At 55.5% G+C, this 17,121-nt stretch overlaps 1 protein-coding gene across 7 annotated transcripts in view; it reads right to left on the bottom strand.

Annotated features, from left to right (window-relative positions):
* The window catches only part of LOC144737094 (anoctamin-5-like), a 43,977-nt gene extending 30,438 nt beyond the window's left edge, over positions 1 to 13,539 (bottom strand). For 3 of the 7 annotated variants that reach the window (XM_078619761.1, XM_078619765.1, XM_078619763.1), the window contains exons 1-2: positions 3,873 to 4,452; positions 2,635 to 2,745 (exon numbers count right to left, since the gene is read on the bottom strand). In XM_078619761.1, coding sequence (XP_078475887.1) covers positions 2,635 to 2,745; positions 3,873 to 3,890 — 129 coding nt within the window. In that variant the 5' untranslated portion in view covers positions 3,891 to 4,452. Of the gene's footprint in view, positions 1 to 2,634; positions 2,746 to 3,872; positions 4,453 to 8,688; positions 8,734 to 13,455 lie in introns of those variants that run through there. The other 4 variants (XM_078619766.1, XM_078619767.1, XM_078619762.1 and 1 more) reach the window with 3 other exon arrangements.
* Positions 13,540 to 17,121: the final 3,582 nt, after the last annotated feature.

Below are 17,121 nucleotides of genomic sequence, written 5' to 3'. Positions count from 1 at the left end.
ATAGGTGCTGCTACTCGCTATGAACAGCACTTGCCCCCAAAAGTCTACACGGGGGACCTTTGTCTTTGTTTGGGGGTGGTGGGAGGCGCAGGAAGTGTGGGGGGATGCAGGGAGGGGTCGTGGCAGTGATGGGAGGGGCACTTCCTGTGTGGAAGGTCACACTTTGAGCAGATGATTATTCATAGATGTTTTGTATTTTAATAGATGTTTGTTGTAAGAAGCACAGCGGGCAGTCGCAGTCGTCCGCACATCTCGCTCTCTCTCTCTCCCTCCCCGCCGCTCACAGTTCGTCGCCGTACCCCCCGCACCTCCGATAAGCACGGTTGGCTACATACGGTGCGAAAGAAGTTCAGCGTACACGCACACGCAAACATACACAGCACACACACACACAAACACAGCACACGCACATACACAGCACACACAAACATACACAGCACACGCACACACAAACATACACAGCACACACAAACATACACAGCACACACAAACATACACAGCACACACACAGCACACACACACACACAGCACACACACACAGCACACCCACATACATACATACACAGCACACACACAAACACAGCACACGCACACACAAACATACACAGCACACACAAACATACACAGCACACACACCAACACAAAGATCCCCTCTGTGTAGCCTCAACAGACTGTTGGGGCAAGCGCTGTTAGTGGCAAGTAGCAGCACCGATGAAGGCCGGCACTGTGGCACACGTGTGGGGTGTGGGTGGCCAGCACCACGCCCAGCACGGACACACACACGCAGAGACACACACACACACAGATACAGAGTTACGCACACAGAGATACACACACACACAGATACACACACATAGATACAGAGATACACACACACATAGATACAGAAATACACACACACATACAGAGATACACACACACAGATACAGAGATACACACACACACAGATACACACACATAGATACAGAGATACACACACACATAGATACAGAAATACACACACACATACAGAGATACACACACACAGATACAGAGATACACACAGAGAGACACAAAACAGACACTGACGCACACACAACAAGCACCATTCATTATTCACATTCCGGAGTTCTCCCTGCCTTGGGGTGACGTCATCTCATCCGGCTGCCACCATCTGCTGCTGCTGCTGCAGTCGCCGCCGATGACTCACGCAGAGCGGACGCCGCCAATTCTACTGGCCGTGTCGCTCCCCCTCATCGTGCACCACGGCGCCGGGCTTCAACCTCGGCGAGACTCATCAGCGCACCACGGCGCCGGGCTTCAACCTCGCCGAGACTCATCAGCGCACCACGGCGCCGGGCTTCAACCTCGGCGAGACTCATCAGCGCACCACGTCGCCGGGCTTCAACCTCGGCGAGACTCATCAGCGCACCACGGCGCCGGGCTTCAACCTCGGCGAGACTCATCAGCGCACCACGTCGCCAGGCTTCAACCTCGCCGAGACTCATCAGCGCACCACGGCGCCGGGCTTCAACCTCGGCGAGACTCATCAGCGCACCACGGCGCCGGGCTTCAACCTCGCCGAGACTCATCAGCGCACCACGGCGCCGGGCTTCAACCTCGGCGAGACTCATCAGCGCACCACGGCGCCGGGCTTCAACCTCGCCGAGACTCACCAGCGCACCACGTCGCCGGGCTTCAACCTCGCCGAGACTCACCAGCGCAACACGTCGCCGGGCTTCAACCTCGCCGAGACTCATCAGTGCCACACGGCGCCGGGCTTCAACCTCGCCGAGACTCATCAGCGCACCACGGCCGCCTCCCGTCGGTCGCTCAGGCGCGGCACGCGTCGACGCGGACCGGAGACCAGAGGTCGCAACCGGGTACCCGATACCCGTACCCTACCGATACCCGGCTACCCGTACCCATACCCGGCCGGGCACGGGTACGGGTACCCGTTTGCGACCTTGGTGCGGCCGGGTACGGGTACGGGTAAGGAATCAAAACCCGTTTGCGACCTCTGCCAGAGACCCCAGGGATCCGTCAACGCGGTAATTATTAAGGACCCACCGATGGTCTTTACTAAACTATAAACTGTTTTGTATTTTACCAGGTAAGGCCCCGCTGAGCTACGTAGCGATTATTCAGAAGCGACCTGCCCATCACAAATGGGAGCTCAGCGCGGTGACTCATCACGTGGGCATTTATAGCAGCAGCCAAATCATCTAAACGGAGAATAATTCCTCATGACGACAGGGAGAGAGAGACGCGCAAACTCCAGCAGGCGTCGTCAGGGTCGGGATCGAGCCCACGACCTCCTGTATACCAGGCGAGGTAGTTAACATCTAGCCAACGTGGTGATGATGATGAGAGAGAGAGACACGCAAACTCCAAATATACAGCAGCAGGCATCGTCAGGGTCAGGATCGCACCCACGACCTCCTGCACACCAGGCGAGGTAGTTAACATCTCCGAAGCGTCACATCGATGCCGACCGACGCCCGGGGGAAGCGGCCATGCGGCAGCTTGAGTCACGACGGGACGCGTGGCGGTTCTGGGCCAGCGACGTCGTTCCGTACCGGCGCTCGCTTGGTCGTCGCGGACGGCTCGGAAGGATCGATGCCCCCCCCCCCCCTGCACCCCCCCCCCGCTCACCTCTTTCTTCTCCGCCTCCTTCCCCGCGGAGTCTTCGTAAGCGAGGATGTAGTCGATCTTCCGCTGCCCGTCCTCGAAGTACATCGTCTCGGTGCGCCGAGACGATCCATCCTGCACGACATCGCCACCATCGCCACCAACACATCATTATCAACAGTCATTGTCAACATCATCATCGTCAACAACACTGTCATTGCCAATAGTCATTGTAAATGTCACGCCATCAACGTCCATGTTGTCGATGTCATCGATGTCGTCAACGTCAACATCGTCATCGTCGGAAACATCAACATCATCATCAACGCCAACACCTTGAACACCATCCTGCTGCCACGTGCTCCCCCCCCCCCACCCTGAACACCATGACCGCCCCCGCCCTAAACACCGGGCACCCCTCTGGCCTGCGTGTGGGAGCTGTGGCCCTGCATTGTTTATCCAGAGGGCTGCGTTGACCATCCGCAGGCCCCAGCGAGCGGTTGTTGTTACCACCCCAGCCACACACACGCACAAACACGCACGCACGCACGCACACACACACACACACGCACACACACGCACGCACACACACACACGCACGCACGCACGCACACGCTTGTTACACAACGCACCGGTACATTACACTGGCCTACAGCTACAGACTGCACAGGGAACTGCAGACTCACGCAGGGACCCACAGACTCACACAAAGACCCACAGACTCACGCAGGGACCAGTAGACTCACGCAGGGACCTGCAGACTCACACAGAGACCCACAGACTCACACAGGGACCTGCAGACTCACGCAGGGACCTGTAGACTCACGCAGAGACCCAAAGACTTACGCAGGGACCTGTAGACTCACGCAGAGACCCAAAGACTCACGCAGGGACCTGTAGACTCACGCAGAGACCCAAAGACTTACGCAGGGACCTGTAGACTCACGCAGGGACCAGTAGACTCACACAGAGACCTGTAGACTCACGCAGAGACCCACAGACTCACACAGAGACCTGTAGACTCACGCAGGGACCAGTAGACTCACAAAGGGACCTGTAGACTCACGCAGAGACCCACAGACTCACACAGGGACCAGTATACTCACACAGGGACCTGTAGACTCACGCAAAGACCCACAGACTCGCTCAAGGAATGGAAGGAATTCGAGTAACCGAGGGAGGCCGCGGGGCGACAGCGGGAGGCTTCGCTCATTGGCCACAGCGATGCCACCGCAGGTACCCATCCAGAGCGGCCATCGTACCTCGATCAGCCGCTCCATCGCTACCGCACGAGCACTCGGGCTCACCTCCACCGCTCGCTAGAACGGCTCAACGCGGCGCAGAGCGCGACGCCACTTTGAAATTGTCAATTTTGCGGAGAGCGAGACGAGAGGGAGAGAGGCAGGGAGAGAGAGGCAGGGACAGAGGCAGGGAGAGAGAGAGGCAGGGAGAGAGAGAGGCAGGGAGAGGGAGAGAGAGGGGGAGAGAGGCAGGCGGGGGAGAGAGAGCGAGAGCTGGAAACACTCAAATGCTCGCCGGGGCGGCTCCTCCCTCGCTGGCTATGACCGCTCGCTACGCACAGGCACACGCAGACGCACACACTCACATGCACACGCACGCACACACTCACAGACGCACACACTCACAGACGCACTCACGCACAGACGCACACACTTACAGGCGCACACACGCACACACTCACAGACGCACACATGCACGCACGCACTCACAGACGCACGCACAGACGCACGCACGGACTGTCGGAACGCGACGTGGAGCGAGGCGAGCAAACCATGATGCCGGCTCACGGCTCACGTGACTCAGCCCCACTGCGCACTACGCGGCGGGGAGGGGGGCACGGAGGGGGGTGGGGGGGGCCACGGAGGGGGTTTTCTCGCTGTTTAATTGCCCTGCTGTGTGGGGGAGCGCTGCGTTTGCCGCGGTTTACAACGAAGATGCCGGTCGGCTGTTATCGTCGCTGCTGCTGCTGCTGTTGTTTTATTTCATTCGACGGAATTCTTTTTGACTGCAGTCGTCGTGGTCGCTGTCGGTGGTAGCGGCGGTGGCGGAGGCGGCGGCTGCGAGGGGGGGGGGGTGTTTGTCCGTGGTGCTGCCCCGAGTGGGGGGACGCCGAGGGGGGGGGGGGGAGCCGGGGGCCCCGGAGTGAATTACGCGGCGGCTCCCCCCAGGCAAGGCCTCGCTTGAGACTCGCAGATCTCTCGGTCAGGAGGGCCCTGTCAGCAACTGCTGCTGCTGCTGCTCCTGCTGCAGCTCCTGCTGCTGCAGTTCCTGCTCCTGCAGCTGCAGCTCCTGCTGCTGCAGCTGCTCCTGCGTCCGTACAATCTCGAGCGAGGGGGGCACCGTGCTGCCTAGACGATGTTTTCTCTTGCCAGGATTGGAGGAGGTAGTGGGTTCGCTCGCGGCCCTGACGTCAGCCTCTTGTCTACGTTCATTATTAGGGCGCCACTGGAGCTAAGCACTTTAACATCATCATCATCTCGATGGAAGACGAATTTTTTTCGAACTCCTTTTTGTGTTTAGTTTTTCGTCCTTCCCCCGAGCCGCCGACGAACACGGCTGGCTACGTACGGTGCAAAAGAAGTTCAACGTACAGATGCATATTAAAAGTTTGCGTCTCTCTGTCTCTCTCCCCGTGGTCGCGTGGATTCTTCTCCGGGTCCTCTGACTTTTCCCCTCCACATTTAGGATCAACATTTCCACGTGATGACGACGATGACGATGATGACGACGATGATGACGACGCTATCGTTTGCGATGGCCAGGGCCGCTTCTGCAGAAGAGCAACATTGCAGCTCGGTACGGGGGAGTGATGTCTGTTAAAATCAAAACGAGCTCAGTCTACGGTCACTCGTCCATCGCCCCTCGCGCCGCCGCTGCTGACGTCCCCAAACCGCTCGGTCGTTGTGGCCGCTGCTCGAACTCCTTCAGCCCAGGCGCTCTATAAATATAAAATAAATAAATAATCGATTTCACGCCGACTGGCTCGGCACGCGAAGAGTTTGCCAAGGGATTGGATGAGCCGTGCCGATACCGAGCGGCAGACGATTGCATCCTCGCAACCCGACAATGCCGTGCTCGGCTCAGCCGCTGTGGCCTGCAGCAATCCAGCAGCGCCGTGGGGGCGGCGTGAGCGGCAGCGCGGGGTTGGCGGATCGCTCGCGGATGGGCTGCGGAATTCCCTTCCCTCACCCTGGGTGGCTCTGCCTGGAGCAGGCGGCACACAGCGGCAGAGCGAGTGGTGGCCTCCTCACTCGCACCCGGAGGGTTTTCTCCAGGTGCTCAGTTCTCCTCCCGCGCTTATAAACCGCCCTGGAAACTATCTCGCTACGCAGAGGACAGCAGAGATTGGGGGGATATTGTTGGTCGCGTGGTCTCATCGTGTGGCTGTTGCTGCCTTCCCACTCCTCGTTTGTGGTGCCTCATCCTGGTGTCTGTTGAAGCAGGTGGAGGACTTCCCCACAACTCTGGCTGTCGCCTGATGAAGCTGGTTGTGATTACTGGCGAAACGTCACGGTGCTCAGATTGTAAATGTTGTGGCTTGGCTCTCCGACACACAACCGGTTAGTGCTGTACTAGTACACTACACTATACACTACTATACACTAGTGCTGTACTAGTATACTACACTATACACTACACTATACACTACACTATCATATACTACACTACTAAACACTACACTATACACTACACTATACAATACACTACTACACACTAGTGCTGTACTAGCGACGAATTGGCCACGTTCTGTTTACGTGACAACCCTCACTAGTTAGCCGTGTCGGGTGGTGGCGGGTTTAACGACACATTGATATATTTACGCGATCTAACCCAACAAAAGCCGCATTATGGAGTTTAGTTTGTATTGAGCGGTTGTTGGTTTGGTGACGATGATCATCCGTGCAGGGTGCCGGGTGTAAGCGCTGGCACGCTGGGAAAAAACTCCCCCATTTGACGAGCCCACAGGACTCTGACGTGGCACACACTCTTCTCCGAGTGACACACGGCGGTGACACGCACACGCACGCAGGTGCACGTCAAGACGCATAAAAGTTGGTCTCTGACACACACAGACAGATGGCCTGTTGTGTGACACACAGAGGCACGGTTCACAGCGGGAAAGATTTGAGTGACACACACACAGCCTTTTCTTTGTGACAAACAAGATGATCAGTTTTGCGTGACACACAGAGATGTTCTGAGTGACACAGAGGCAGCAGGTTGTGTATAACACACAGACTCAGTTGTGAGTGACACACAGACTCAGTTGTGTATAACACACAGACTCAGTTGTGAGTGATACAGAGACAACGTTGGAGTGGCACAGAGGGGCGCTGGAGTGACACACGGAGTTAGCTGTGAGTGGCACAGAGGGGCGCTGGAGTGGCACACGGAGTTAGCTGTGAGTGGCACAGAGGGGCGCTGGAGCGGCACACGGAGTTAGCTGTGAGTGGCACAGAGGGGCGCTGGAGTGACACACGGAGTTAGCTGTGAGTGGCACAGAGGGGCGCTGGAGTGACACACGGAGTTAGCTGTGAGTGGCACAGAGGGGCGCTGGAGTGACACACGGAGTTAGCGGTGAGTGGCACAGAGGGGCGCTGGAGTGACACACGGAGTTAGCAGTGAGTGGCACAGAGGGGCGCTGGAGTGGCACACGGAGTTAGCTGTGAGTGGCACAGAGGGGCGCTGGAGTGACACACGGAGTTAGCTGTGAGTGGCACAGAGGGGCGCTGGAGTGGCACACGGAGTTAGCTGTGAGTGGCACAGAGGGGCGCTGGAGTGACACACGGAGTTAGCTGTGAGTGGCACAGAGGGGCGCTGGAGCGGCACACGGAGTTAGCTGTGAGTGGCACAGAGGGGCGCTGGAGTGACACACGGAGTTAGCTGTGAGTGGCACAGAGAGGCGCTGGAGTGGCACACGGAGTTAGCTGTGAGTGGCACAGAGGGGCGCTGGAGTGACACACGGAGTTAGCTGTGAGTGGCACAGAGGGGCGCTGGAGTGGCACACGGAGTTAGCTGTGAGTGGCACAGAGGGGCGCTGGAGCGACACACGGAGTTAGCTGTGAGTGGCACAGAGGGGCGCTGGAGTGACACACGGAGTTAGCTGTGAGTGGCACAGAGGGGCGCTGGAGTGGCACACGGAGTTAGCTGTGAGTGGCACAGAGGGGCGCTGGAGTGACACACGGAGTTAGCTGTGAGTGGCACAGAGGGGCGCTGGAGTGACACACGGAGTGAGCTGTGAGTGGCACAGAGGGGCGCTGGAGTGGCACACGGAGTTAGCTGTGAGTGGCACAGAGGGGCGCTGGAGTGACACACGGAGTGAGCTGTGCGTGGCACAGAGGGGTGCTGGAGTGACACACGGAGTTAGCTGTGAGTGGCACAGAGGGGCGCTGGAGTGGCACACGGAGTTAGCGGTGAGTGGCACAGAGGGGCGCTGGAGTGGCACACGGAGTTAGCTGTGAGTGGCACAGAGAGGCGCTGGAGTGGCACACGGAGTTAGCTGTGAGTGGCACAGAGGGGTGTTGGAGTGGCACACGGAGTTAGCTGTGAGTGGCACAGAGGGACGCTGGAGTGACACACGGAGTTAGCGGTGAGTGGCACAGAGGGGCGCTGGAGTGACACACGGAGTTAGCTGTGAGTGGCACAGAGGGGCGCTGGAGTGGCACACGGAGTTAGCTGTGAGTGGCACAGAGGGGCGCTGGAGTGACACACGGAGTTAGCTGTGAGTGGCACAGAGGGGCGCTGGAGTGACACACGGAGTTAGCGGTGAGTGGCACAGAGGGGCGCTGGAGTGGCACACGGAGTTAGCTGTGAGTGGCACAGAGGGGCGCTGGAGTGACACACGGAGTTAGCTGTGAGTGGCACAGAGGGGCGCTGGAGTGGCACACGGAGTTAGCTGTGAGTGGCACAGAGGGGCGCTGGAGTGGCACACAGAGTTAGCTGTGAGTGGCACAGAGGGGCACTGGAGTGGCACACGGAGTTAGCTGTGAGTGGCACAGAGGGGCGTTGGAGTGACACGCGGAGTTAGCTGTGAGTGGCACACGGAGTGGGCCCTACCATGGGTACACGGTGGCCGTGTCCACCGCAGGATTCCGTTAGAAGCTGGAGGAGGGGTCGGGGGGGGAGAACGAAAAATTGAACGCAGCGTTAGCGACGACTCGTTTAGCGACGACTCGGATACCCGACCACGACGCACGCAGAACATCGTCATCCTCACAGCACCACACACACACGGCGCCACACACACACACCTCATTTGACAGTGCCACACACACACACAGTCATCACAGATCACCACACACACAATGGCACACACACATCATCATCATTATCACGGTGCCACACACACAATGCCACATATCATCATCACAGCATTCACGAAGAAAAAATCTAATTTGTCGTGAACTACAACAATAACAACAACAACAAGTTGGGCCTTCATCACGGGCACGTGATGGGCGAGAGGCACGGGGCGGGGGAACGAGGGGATGGAGACTGCACCCCAGGGTGGGATGGGAGATGGCGGCACCACCACCGCCACCACCACCACCACCAACACCACCAACACCACCAACACCACCACCACCACCAACACCACCCTAACCACCAACACTACAAACACCACGTGCCTCTGTGCGAGTAGTCTATGAGTCTCTGTGTAACTCCACGAGTCATGGAGCTGATAGGCCCGGAAGCTGAGTGAGAGGAGAGGAAGCAGCCGGAAGGTAGAGCAGACATGAGGAGGAGGTGGAGGAGGTGGAGGAGGTAGAGGATGATGAGAATGATGAGCAGATGGATGAGGTGGAGCAGGAGGATGATGAGAAGGATGAGGTGGTGGATGAGGTGGAGGATGAGTTGGTGGATGAGTTGGTGGATGAGTTGGTGGATGAGTTGGAAGATGAGTTGGTGGATGAGGTGGTGGATGAGATGGTGGTTGAGTTGGTGGATGAGTTGGTGGATGAGTTGGAAGATGAGTTGGTGGATGAGTTGGAAGATGAGTTGGTGGATGAGGTGGTGGATGAGTTGGTGGATGAGTTGGAAGATGAGTTGGTGGATGAGGTGGTGGATGAGTTGGTGGTTGAGTTGGTGGATGAGGTGGTGGTTGAGTTGGTGGATGAGTTGGTGGATGAGTTGGTGGTTGAGTTGGTGGATGAGGTGGTGGTTGAGTTGGTGGTTGAGTTGGTGGATGAGTTGGTGGATGAGGTGGTGGATGAGTTGGTGGTTGAGTTGGTGGATGAGGTGGTGGTTGAGTTGGTGGTTGAGTTGGTGGTTGAGTTGGTGGATGAGGTGGTGGTTGAGTTGGTGGTTGAGTTGGTGGATGAGGTGGTGGTTGAGTTGGTGGATGAGGTGGTGGTTGAGTTGGTGGATGAGTTGGTGGTTGAGTTGGTGGATGAGTTGGTGGTTGAGTTGGTGGATGAGTTGGTGGATGAGTTGGTGGATTAGTTGGTGGTTGAGTTGGTGGATGAGGTGGTGGATGAGTTGGTGGATGAGTTGGTGGTTGAGTTGGTGGATGAGTTGGTGGATGAGTTGGTGGTTGAGGTGGAGGAGAATGAGGGGTAGGAGGATGTGCAGGGGGTGGAGTGGAGCCGAGTGGACGCAGAGGGGAGCGGCAGGAAGGAGGAGGCCGTGACCCCCTCCCACCCAAGTAGGGGCAGCAGCGCCGGCTCGGCGAAGCGGCGTGGGCAGGGCCGGGATCCCGTCCAGCACAGCGACGCGTGGCCAAGTGGACCGGGGCGTTACGCGGCACCCCCACCACCCCACCCCCCCCTCTCTCTCTCTCCGCGCTCGTTCTACAAATGCCGCTTCCCACGCAGAGTTTTTTGGAAACCTTCCCTGCGCCCGTGCCCACGTTCACCCGGCGTGTAAACAGTTGGCTTTGTGCGCCGCGGTTTAAACAAATGTCACGGCGACTGGAGAGGGGTCACAGGCGCTGCGAGCACGCGAGGCCGACCACGCTGGGTTCCAATCCGGGTTCTACAAGCGTGGTGCGCTCGATGGGTCTCAGCCCGGCCACCAATGTCTGACAGAGACCCACAGATTCATATAGAGGAGACCCACAGACCACACGTAAACCCATAGACTCACCTCACATAGACCCATAGACTCACCACACAGAGACCGATAGACTCATCACACCGATACCCAAAGGCTCACAGAGACCGATAGACTAACACAGGGACCCATAGACTCACATGGAGATCCAGACTCGCGTAGAGACCCATAGATTAACACAGAGACCCGTAGACTCACACAGAGACCCGTACACTCGTATAGAGACTGGGTTGTAATTAAACTGCGTTCTCAAGTGCAGTGAATTGATGGGCTCAGCCTCATCACAGAAAACATTACATCTGTTTCTGTACTTTAGCTAAATTCCAGGGAATTAAAAGAAAAAAAAGTTGGTGGGATTCTTGGCTACGGCTCACATCAGCGGCTAGTGATATCTCAACGAAGGCGACGAGGAGATGTGAACTACCTCGCCTGGTATACGGGAGGGTCGAGGGTTCGATCCCTTCCTCTGACATCTGTTGCACAGGTGTGGAGGATTAAATGAACCACAATTCCTCGCTGATCTCGTCAAGTACCTATAAACCACCATCACACAAACTTCGCTCATCCTAACAGCGGCGGCTTTTGTCGCGCCATCGAAACAAAGACGGTGGTCACCGCATCGTGCGGCACTTTCAGATGCGCTCCTGTGGCCGTCTGGAACGCTCTTCCTTACGATATTCGGAAGCCACTGGGAGCTACGCACCTTTAAATCATCATCATCTAGATGGACAAACTAATTTATTTTGTGTTTAGTTTGTTGTCTTTCCCCTCCCACCTCCGATTATCACAGTTGTCTAAGTACGGTGCGAAGGAAGTGCAACATACATACAAGCATGTGGGGGTCAGTGAGTGGGTGGGTCAGTGAGTGGGTGGGCGAGTGGATGAGTGGGCGAGTGCGTGAGTGGGTGAGTGCGTGAGTGGGTGAGTGCGTGAGTGGGTGAGTGCGTGAGTGGATCAGTGAGTGGGTGGGCGAGTGGATGAGTGGGCGAGTGGGTAGGTGGGCGAGTGCGTGAGTGGATGAGTGGGGGGGCGAGTGGGTGAGTGCGTGAGTGCGTGAGTGCGTGAGTGGGTGAGTGGATGAGTGGGTGAGTGGGTGAGTGCGTGAGTGGATGAGTGGGTGAGTGGGTGAGTGGCTAACCATTGAACAAAGACCGTCTCCGCATCGCGCGGCGCTCAGACGTGCGGCCGTCTGGAACGTTCTTCCTTCCGATATTAGGAAACTACTGAGAACTATGCACTTTCACATCATCTAGACTGACAATCTAATGTCTTTAGAACTCGTTCTTGTCGTGTTTATTTAGTTTGCCCTTCACCCGCACGGTTGGCTACGTACGGTGCAAAGAAGTTCACCGAACGTGCGTAGGTGCGTACGTGTGACACTGATGCAGGCGTGGCGGATTGTACGACCTGCCGTCTCAAAGCTGATGGCGAAAGTGGCCACTCGTGATTGGAGTCTTACTGGGTCATGACGCAGGCACCTGGGCCGGAGCGATCGGCACGGCACGGGTCAGATCAACCCACCGCTTTCCTCCCTGCCAATTCCTTCCCTCCATCCCTCGGTATCCCCGTAATTCCTGTACCCACCAACTTCCCTCCACATACGCCACCCCTATTCACCGCATCACGTTTAGCTCCCCTAATTGTACCACTCATAACCCTTGCAAAGCACCTTTGATGACAGCGCTAAGTAAATATAAAATACGATTTATAAGATCGGCTCAATAACAACGGCAGCCCCCCACCGAAGACGAACATCAACGGAGGGATGGAGGCAAGGCCGATGAGTCGGACGCCCTTCGATGACCTCCTGTCGCAGGTGCTAGCTCGTGTCCCCCCCCCGCGGGGTAGAGTCATCCCGTTGGGAGACTTTAATGCCCGGGTGGGTCGTGACGCGGAACCAGGACTGGAGTTTATTGGAAGGCACGGGCCAGATCGGCTCAATAACAGCGGTAGGAGGCTGCTAGACTTGCGTGCGGCCCATGGGCTTTGTGTCATTGCGCAATGTATATCGGCATCCATTCCAGTCTCTTGTTTGGATACGCAATTTGCCGGCGCATTAAACCGGATTAGCGCTGTGAATGGCGCGCAGGCTGGTTGGGTGCTCACACTAACGGCGCCGATTACCCCGTGATCCACCACCGTGATGCTGCCCGATGATGGTGATGATGGTGTGGCCCTATGGTGATGGCGATGCTGCCCAATGATGATGATGATGGTGATGATGATGGTGATGATGGTGTGGCCCTATGGTGATGGTGATGCTGCCCAATGATGTTGATGCCCAATGATGATGATGATGATGTGTCCCGATGATGATGATGGTGTTGATGATGGTGATGATGATGATGGTGTTGATGATGGAGATGATGATGGTGATGATGATGGTGATGATGATGGTGATGATGCCCAATGATGATGTGGCCCGATGATGGTGATGATGATGTGGCCCCGATGACGATGATGAAGCAGCTCCCTTTGGACACGGCCTGTGGCCACGAGGCCACCGATGCGTTCCAGCTCGTACGCCACACGCGACATCGGCAGCTCGGCACAGCGTGCCACGGCACAGCGTGCCACGGCACAGCACGGCACAGCACGGCACAGCACGGTACAGCACGGTACATCACGGTACAGCACAGCTGCGCAAGGGCCATCTCGGCACCGCAGTGAGGGTGCGCCGGTGGTAGCGGGGCAGTGGTGGTGGCGACGGCTGCGGCGGCCGTTGCGGCTGTGGTGAGTGCGGCGAGTGCGGCTGTGGTGAGTGCGGCTCACCCGCGTGGTGAGTGGTTGGCTGGACGGGGCGATGGAGTCGCACTCGGGGCTGTTGAACTCCTCGCTCGCTCCCGAGCGACGGCGGCGGCCATTCTCCCCTGTTGAGAGGAAGAGGGGGCAGGTGGGGGGGGCAGGTGGGGGGGGCAGGTGGGGGGGGGCAGGTGGGGGGGGCAGGTGGGGGGGCAGGTGGGGGGGGGGCGTTTAGCTTCGTTAGCATTCAATTAAAAATCAGAATCAGTATTTTTCGTGGAGGAATCCGATGAGCTATGAAGCTCTTTATCACAGATGTCCAATTAGCAACGGCAAGGAGCGGCGTCACGTGGCGAGGTAGCCCCGCCCACTGCCCAGGTAGCCCCGCCCACTACCCAGGTAGCCCCACTCACTGCTCAGGTAGCCCGCACACAGCCCAGGTTACCCCGCCCCCTGCCCAGATAGCCCCGCCCACTACTCAGGTAGCCCCGCCCACTGGCGGAGGTGAGCGATGAAGCTTTTTTTCACAGATGCACAGTAGGGGCGGGTCAGAAACTTACAACAAACAACACAAACCCCACGATAAGACTGCAAAGTATAGGACAGGTAACCACATCACTGACACACTGGACAGAGTTAGTAGAAGTTGCACATTGCGATGCCCAACAGTCCCAGACCACACCAAGGCCACTGCTGCACACATACACAGACAAAGGTCCCCCGTGCAGCCTTGTCACACGTTTTGGGGCAAGTGCTGTTATCGAGCAGCACCTGTGAAGGCCGGCACGGCACACGAGGGGGTGGTAGCAACCACGCCCGGCCGCCTTTGTCTCCCCAGTGGCGATAATAAGACACACACACAAAGACACCTTAGTGGTCAACTCTGCTAAAACACGCGCACAGAGACGCATACAAACATCAAACCCTCACCACGCCAGCCCTCACCCGCGTCTGTGCGTGTGTCTTTGTACATGTGCGACCGTGTGTGTACATGTTCAACTGTGTGTGTACGTGTGTGTACATGTTCAACTGTGTGTGTACGTGTGTGTACATGTTCAACTGTGTGTGTACGTGTGTGTACATGTTCAACTGTGTGTGTACGTGTGTGTAGGTGTGTACGTGTGTGTACACGTTCAACTGTGTGTGTACGTATGTGTAGGTGTGTACGTGTGCACGTGCCTGCAGCGTTGGCAGTGGTTAGCGCACTGCGCCACGAACGCAGCAACCCCGAGTTCGATTCCCGCTCACGATCAATAAAAAAAATCGGCGAGCGTTTGACCTGGGTTCCTGGGCATCCCCTAGCTCGACTCAGCCTTAAATGTAGGACCTCGTGTGGAGTGTAACTACAGCAGTGAGCGCACGGCCCTGGGAACCCGGCGGACACCCCCCCCCCCCGAGTTCATTTACCGTCCAGACTATTCGTGGACCTGAGAATGTGTAAGAGTAAGCGTGTGTGTGTGTGTAAGCGTGTGTAAGTGTGTGTAAGCGTGTGTAAGTGTGTGTAAGCGTGTGTAAGTGTGTGTGTGAGTGTGTAAGCGTGTGTAAGTGTGTGTGTGAGTGTGTAAGCGTGTGTAAGTGTGTGTGTGTAAGCGCGTGTGAGTGTGTAAGCGTGAGTATGTAAGCGTGTGTGTGTATGTAAGCATGTGTGTGTGTAAGCGTGTGTGAGTGTGTATGTAAGCATCTGTGTGTGTGTGGGGAGCGGTGGTGTAGTGGTTAGCGCTACGCTGCGCTACGAACCCGGCGACCCGAGTTCGATTCCCGCTCACGGCCAACACCGGTGACGATTATCTGAACCGGTCCTGGGCCTCCCCTAGGTCGACTCAGCCTCAAATGAGTACCTGGTGCGGTGTGTAAACATCGCCACTGGGGAGACAAAGGCGGCCGGGCGTGGTGCTGGCCACCCACCCACTCGTGTGCCGGCAGCCTTCATGCGGTGCTGCTACTCGCCAACAGCACTTGTCCCGGCAGTCAGTCACAGGCTACACGGGGGAGCTTTGTCTTTGTGCGCGAGAGGTCACGGGAGTGGAGGAATCGGAAACAAATCGCATTCCTCTCTCTCTCGGCGGCGGCGTCCCCACCCTGGGGGAGTGTGGTGGGGTACAGTGCAGTAAAACAATGATCAGCCACGGCCGAGGTATTGGTCCTACCGTGTTTCAGATCTGCCTTGTGTTCACGAACACGGTCTGAGACGTGTCGCTTAGTTTTTGTTAATTTTAGTTATTTTCTTTGAACCCAAAGAATATGAATCCCTGCAGCCACGAAAGCTTTAAGTCAAGATGTAACCCTTCCTAGTTGGCTGTGTCGGGTGGTGGCGGGTTTTAACGACACATTTATATATTTACGCGATCTCACCCGAAAACCTCTATTATGGACAAGCCGCTTCGTTGAGCTATCATTTGTGATGTCCACGTCGCTTCTGATAAAGCGAGCGATGGAGCGCAGTGGGCTTGACCTGGTAAAATAAAACAAATAGTTTTTAGTTTAATTTAAGACGACCGCGCAGCCTTAACCGTAATAAATACTTATGGGGGGAAACCCATAGACCCGCGAGCTATTGTGATGCATCTTCTTGGTTCTTTCGGTAAAGTCACGTAGAAGGGAAAAAAATTAAATAATAAAAAATAAAACATAATAAAATAATTCTCAGTGAGAATTATTTAATTATGTTTTATTTTTTTTATTTAAAACATAATTAAATAATTCTCACTGAGAATAATTTTATTGTTTTATTTTTTAAAATATTTAAAACATAATTAAATATTTCTCATTGAGAATTATTTTATGTTTTAAAGGAAAAAAAAATAAAATAATTCTCAGTGAGAATTATTTTATTATGTTTTAAATAAAAAAAAATTAAACATAATTCAATAATTCTCGCTGAGAATGATTTTATTATGTTCTATTTGTATTATTATTTTATTATTTCCCTTCTACGTGACTTTACCGAAAGAACCAAGAAGATGAATCCCTGCAGTCACGAAAGCTTTAAATCGAAATCTATTGTGATGCTTTGATATTTCCATTGCCCTGCGTGCTGATCGCCTCTTGGCGTTGGTCTCTGGTCTACGAACTCTGCTGCTGGTGCAGAGGCACGGCCACACAGGAGGAGGCTGTTGTATGGACGTGTGTGTGTGTGTTGAACGTCTTTCACACCGCACGTAGCCAGCCGTGCTAATCGAAGGTGAGGCTCTGATGTAGACCAATCAGCTTCAAGGACGATGCGATTAATATTATTATTATTACCATCATCAAAACAAGTTTGTTTGCCTGCTTTGCCACAAGCAAGACGTGTGGTTAACGCGGACTACTTGATGATGCCTTGCAATAAACAAATTGGCGTGTGTGTGTGTCTATTGTGGTGTTTAATCCGCACCTCCGAGAAGCACGGTTGGCTACGTACGGTGCGAAAGAGGTTCAACGCAGGAATGTTTGATCATCTTAACTCCTCCTCTGTTGCCGGAGAAGGTAAAACTCGAATACCTATTACTAATTAATCGTCTTGATAGAGTCAAGAAGAGCCTCATAGATACAGAGTAGTAGTGGTAGTACTAACACGGAGTAGTAGTAGTGGTAGTACTAACACGTAGTAGTGGTAGTACTAACACGTAGTAGTTCTACAGAGTGATTGGAGTTTGTATGATCTCCCCCTGTTCTACAGAGTGAGTGGAGTTTGTATGATCTCCCCCTGTTCTACAG

Source organism: Lampetra planeri, chromosome 64 (assembly GCF_965212315.1).
Source record: "Lampetra planeri chromosome 64, kcLamPlan1.2.h2, whole genome shotgun sequence".
Lineage (NCBI taxonomy): Eukaryota > Metazoa > Chordata > Hyperoartia > Petromyzontiformes > Petromyzontidae > Lampetra > Lampetra planeri.
The sequence above is the reverse complement of the archived record's forward strand: the minus strand, read 5'-3'. Positions and strand labels throughout refer to the sequence as shown.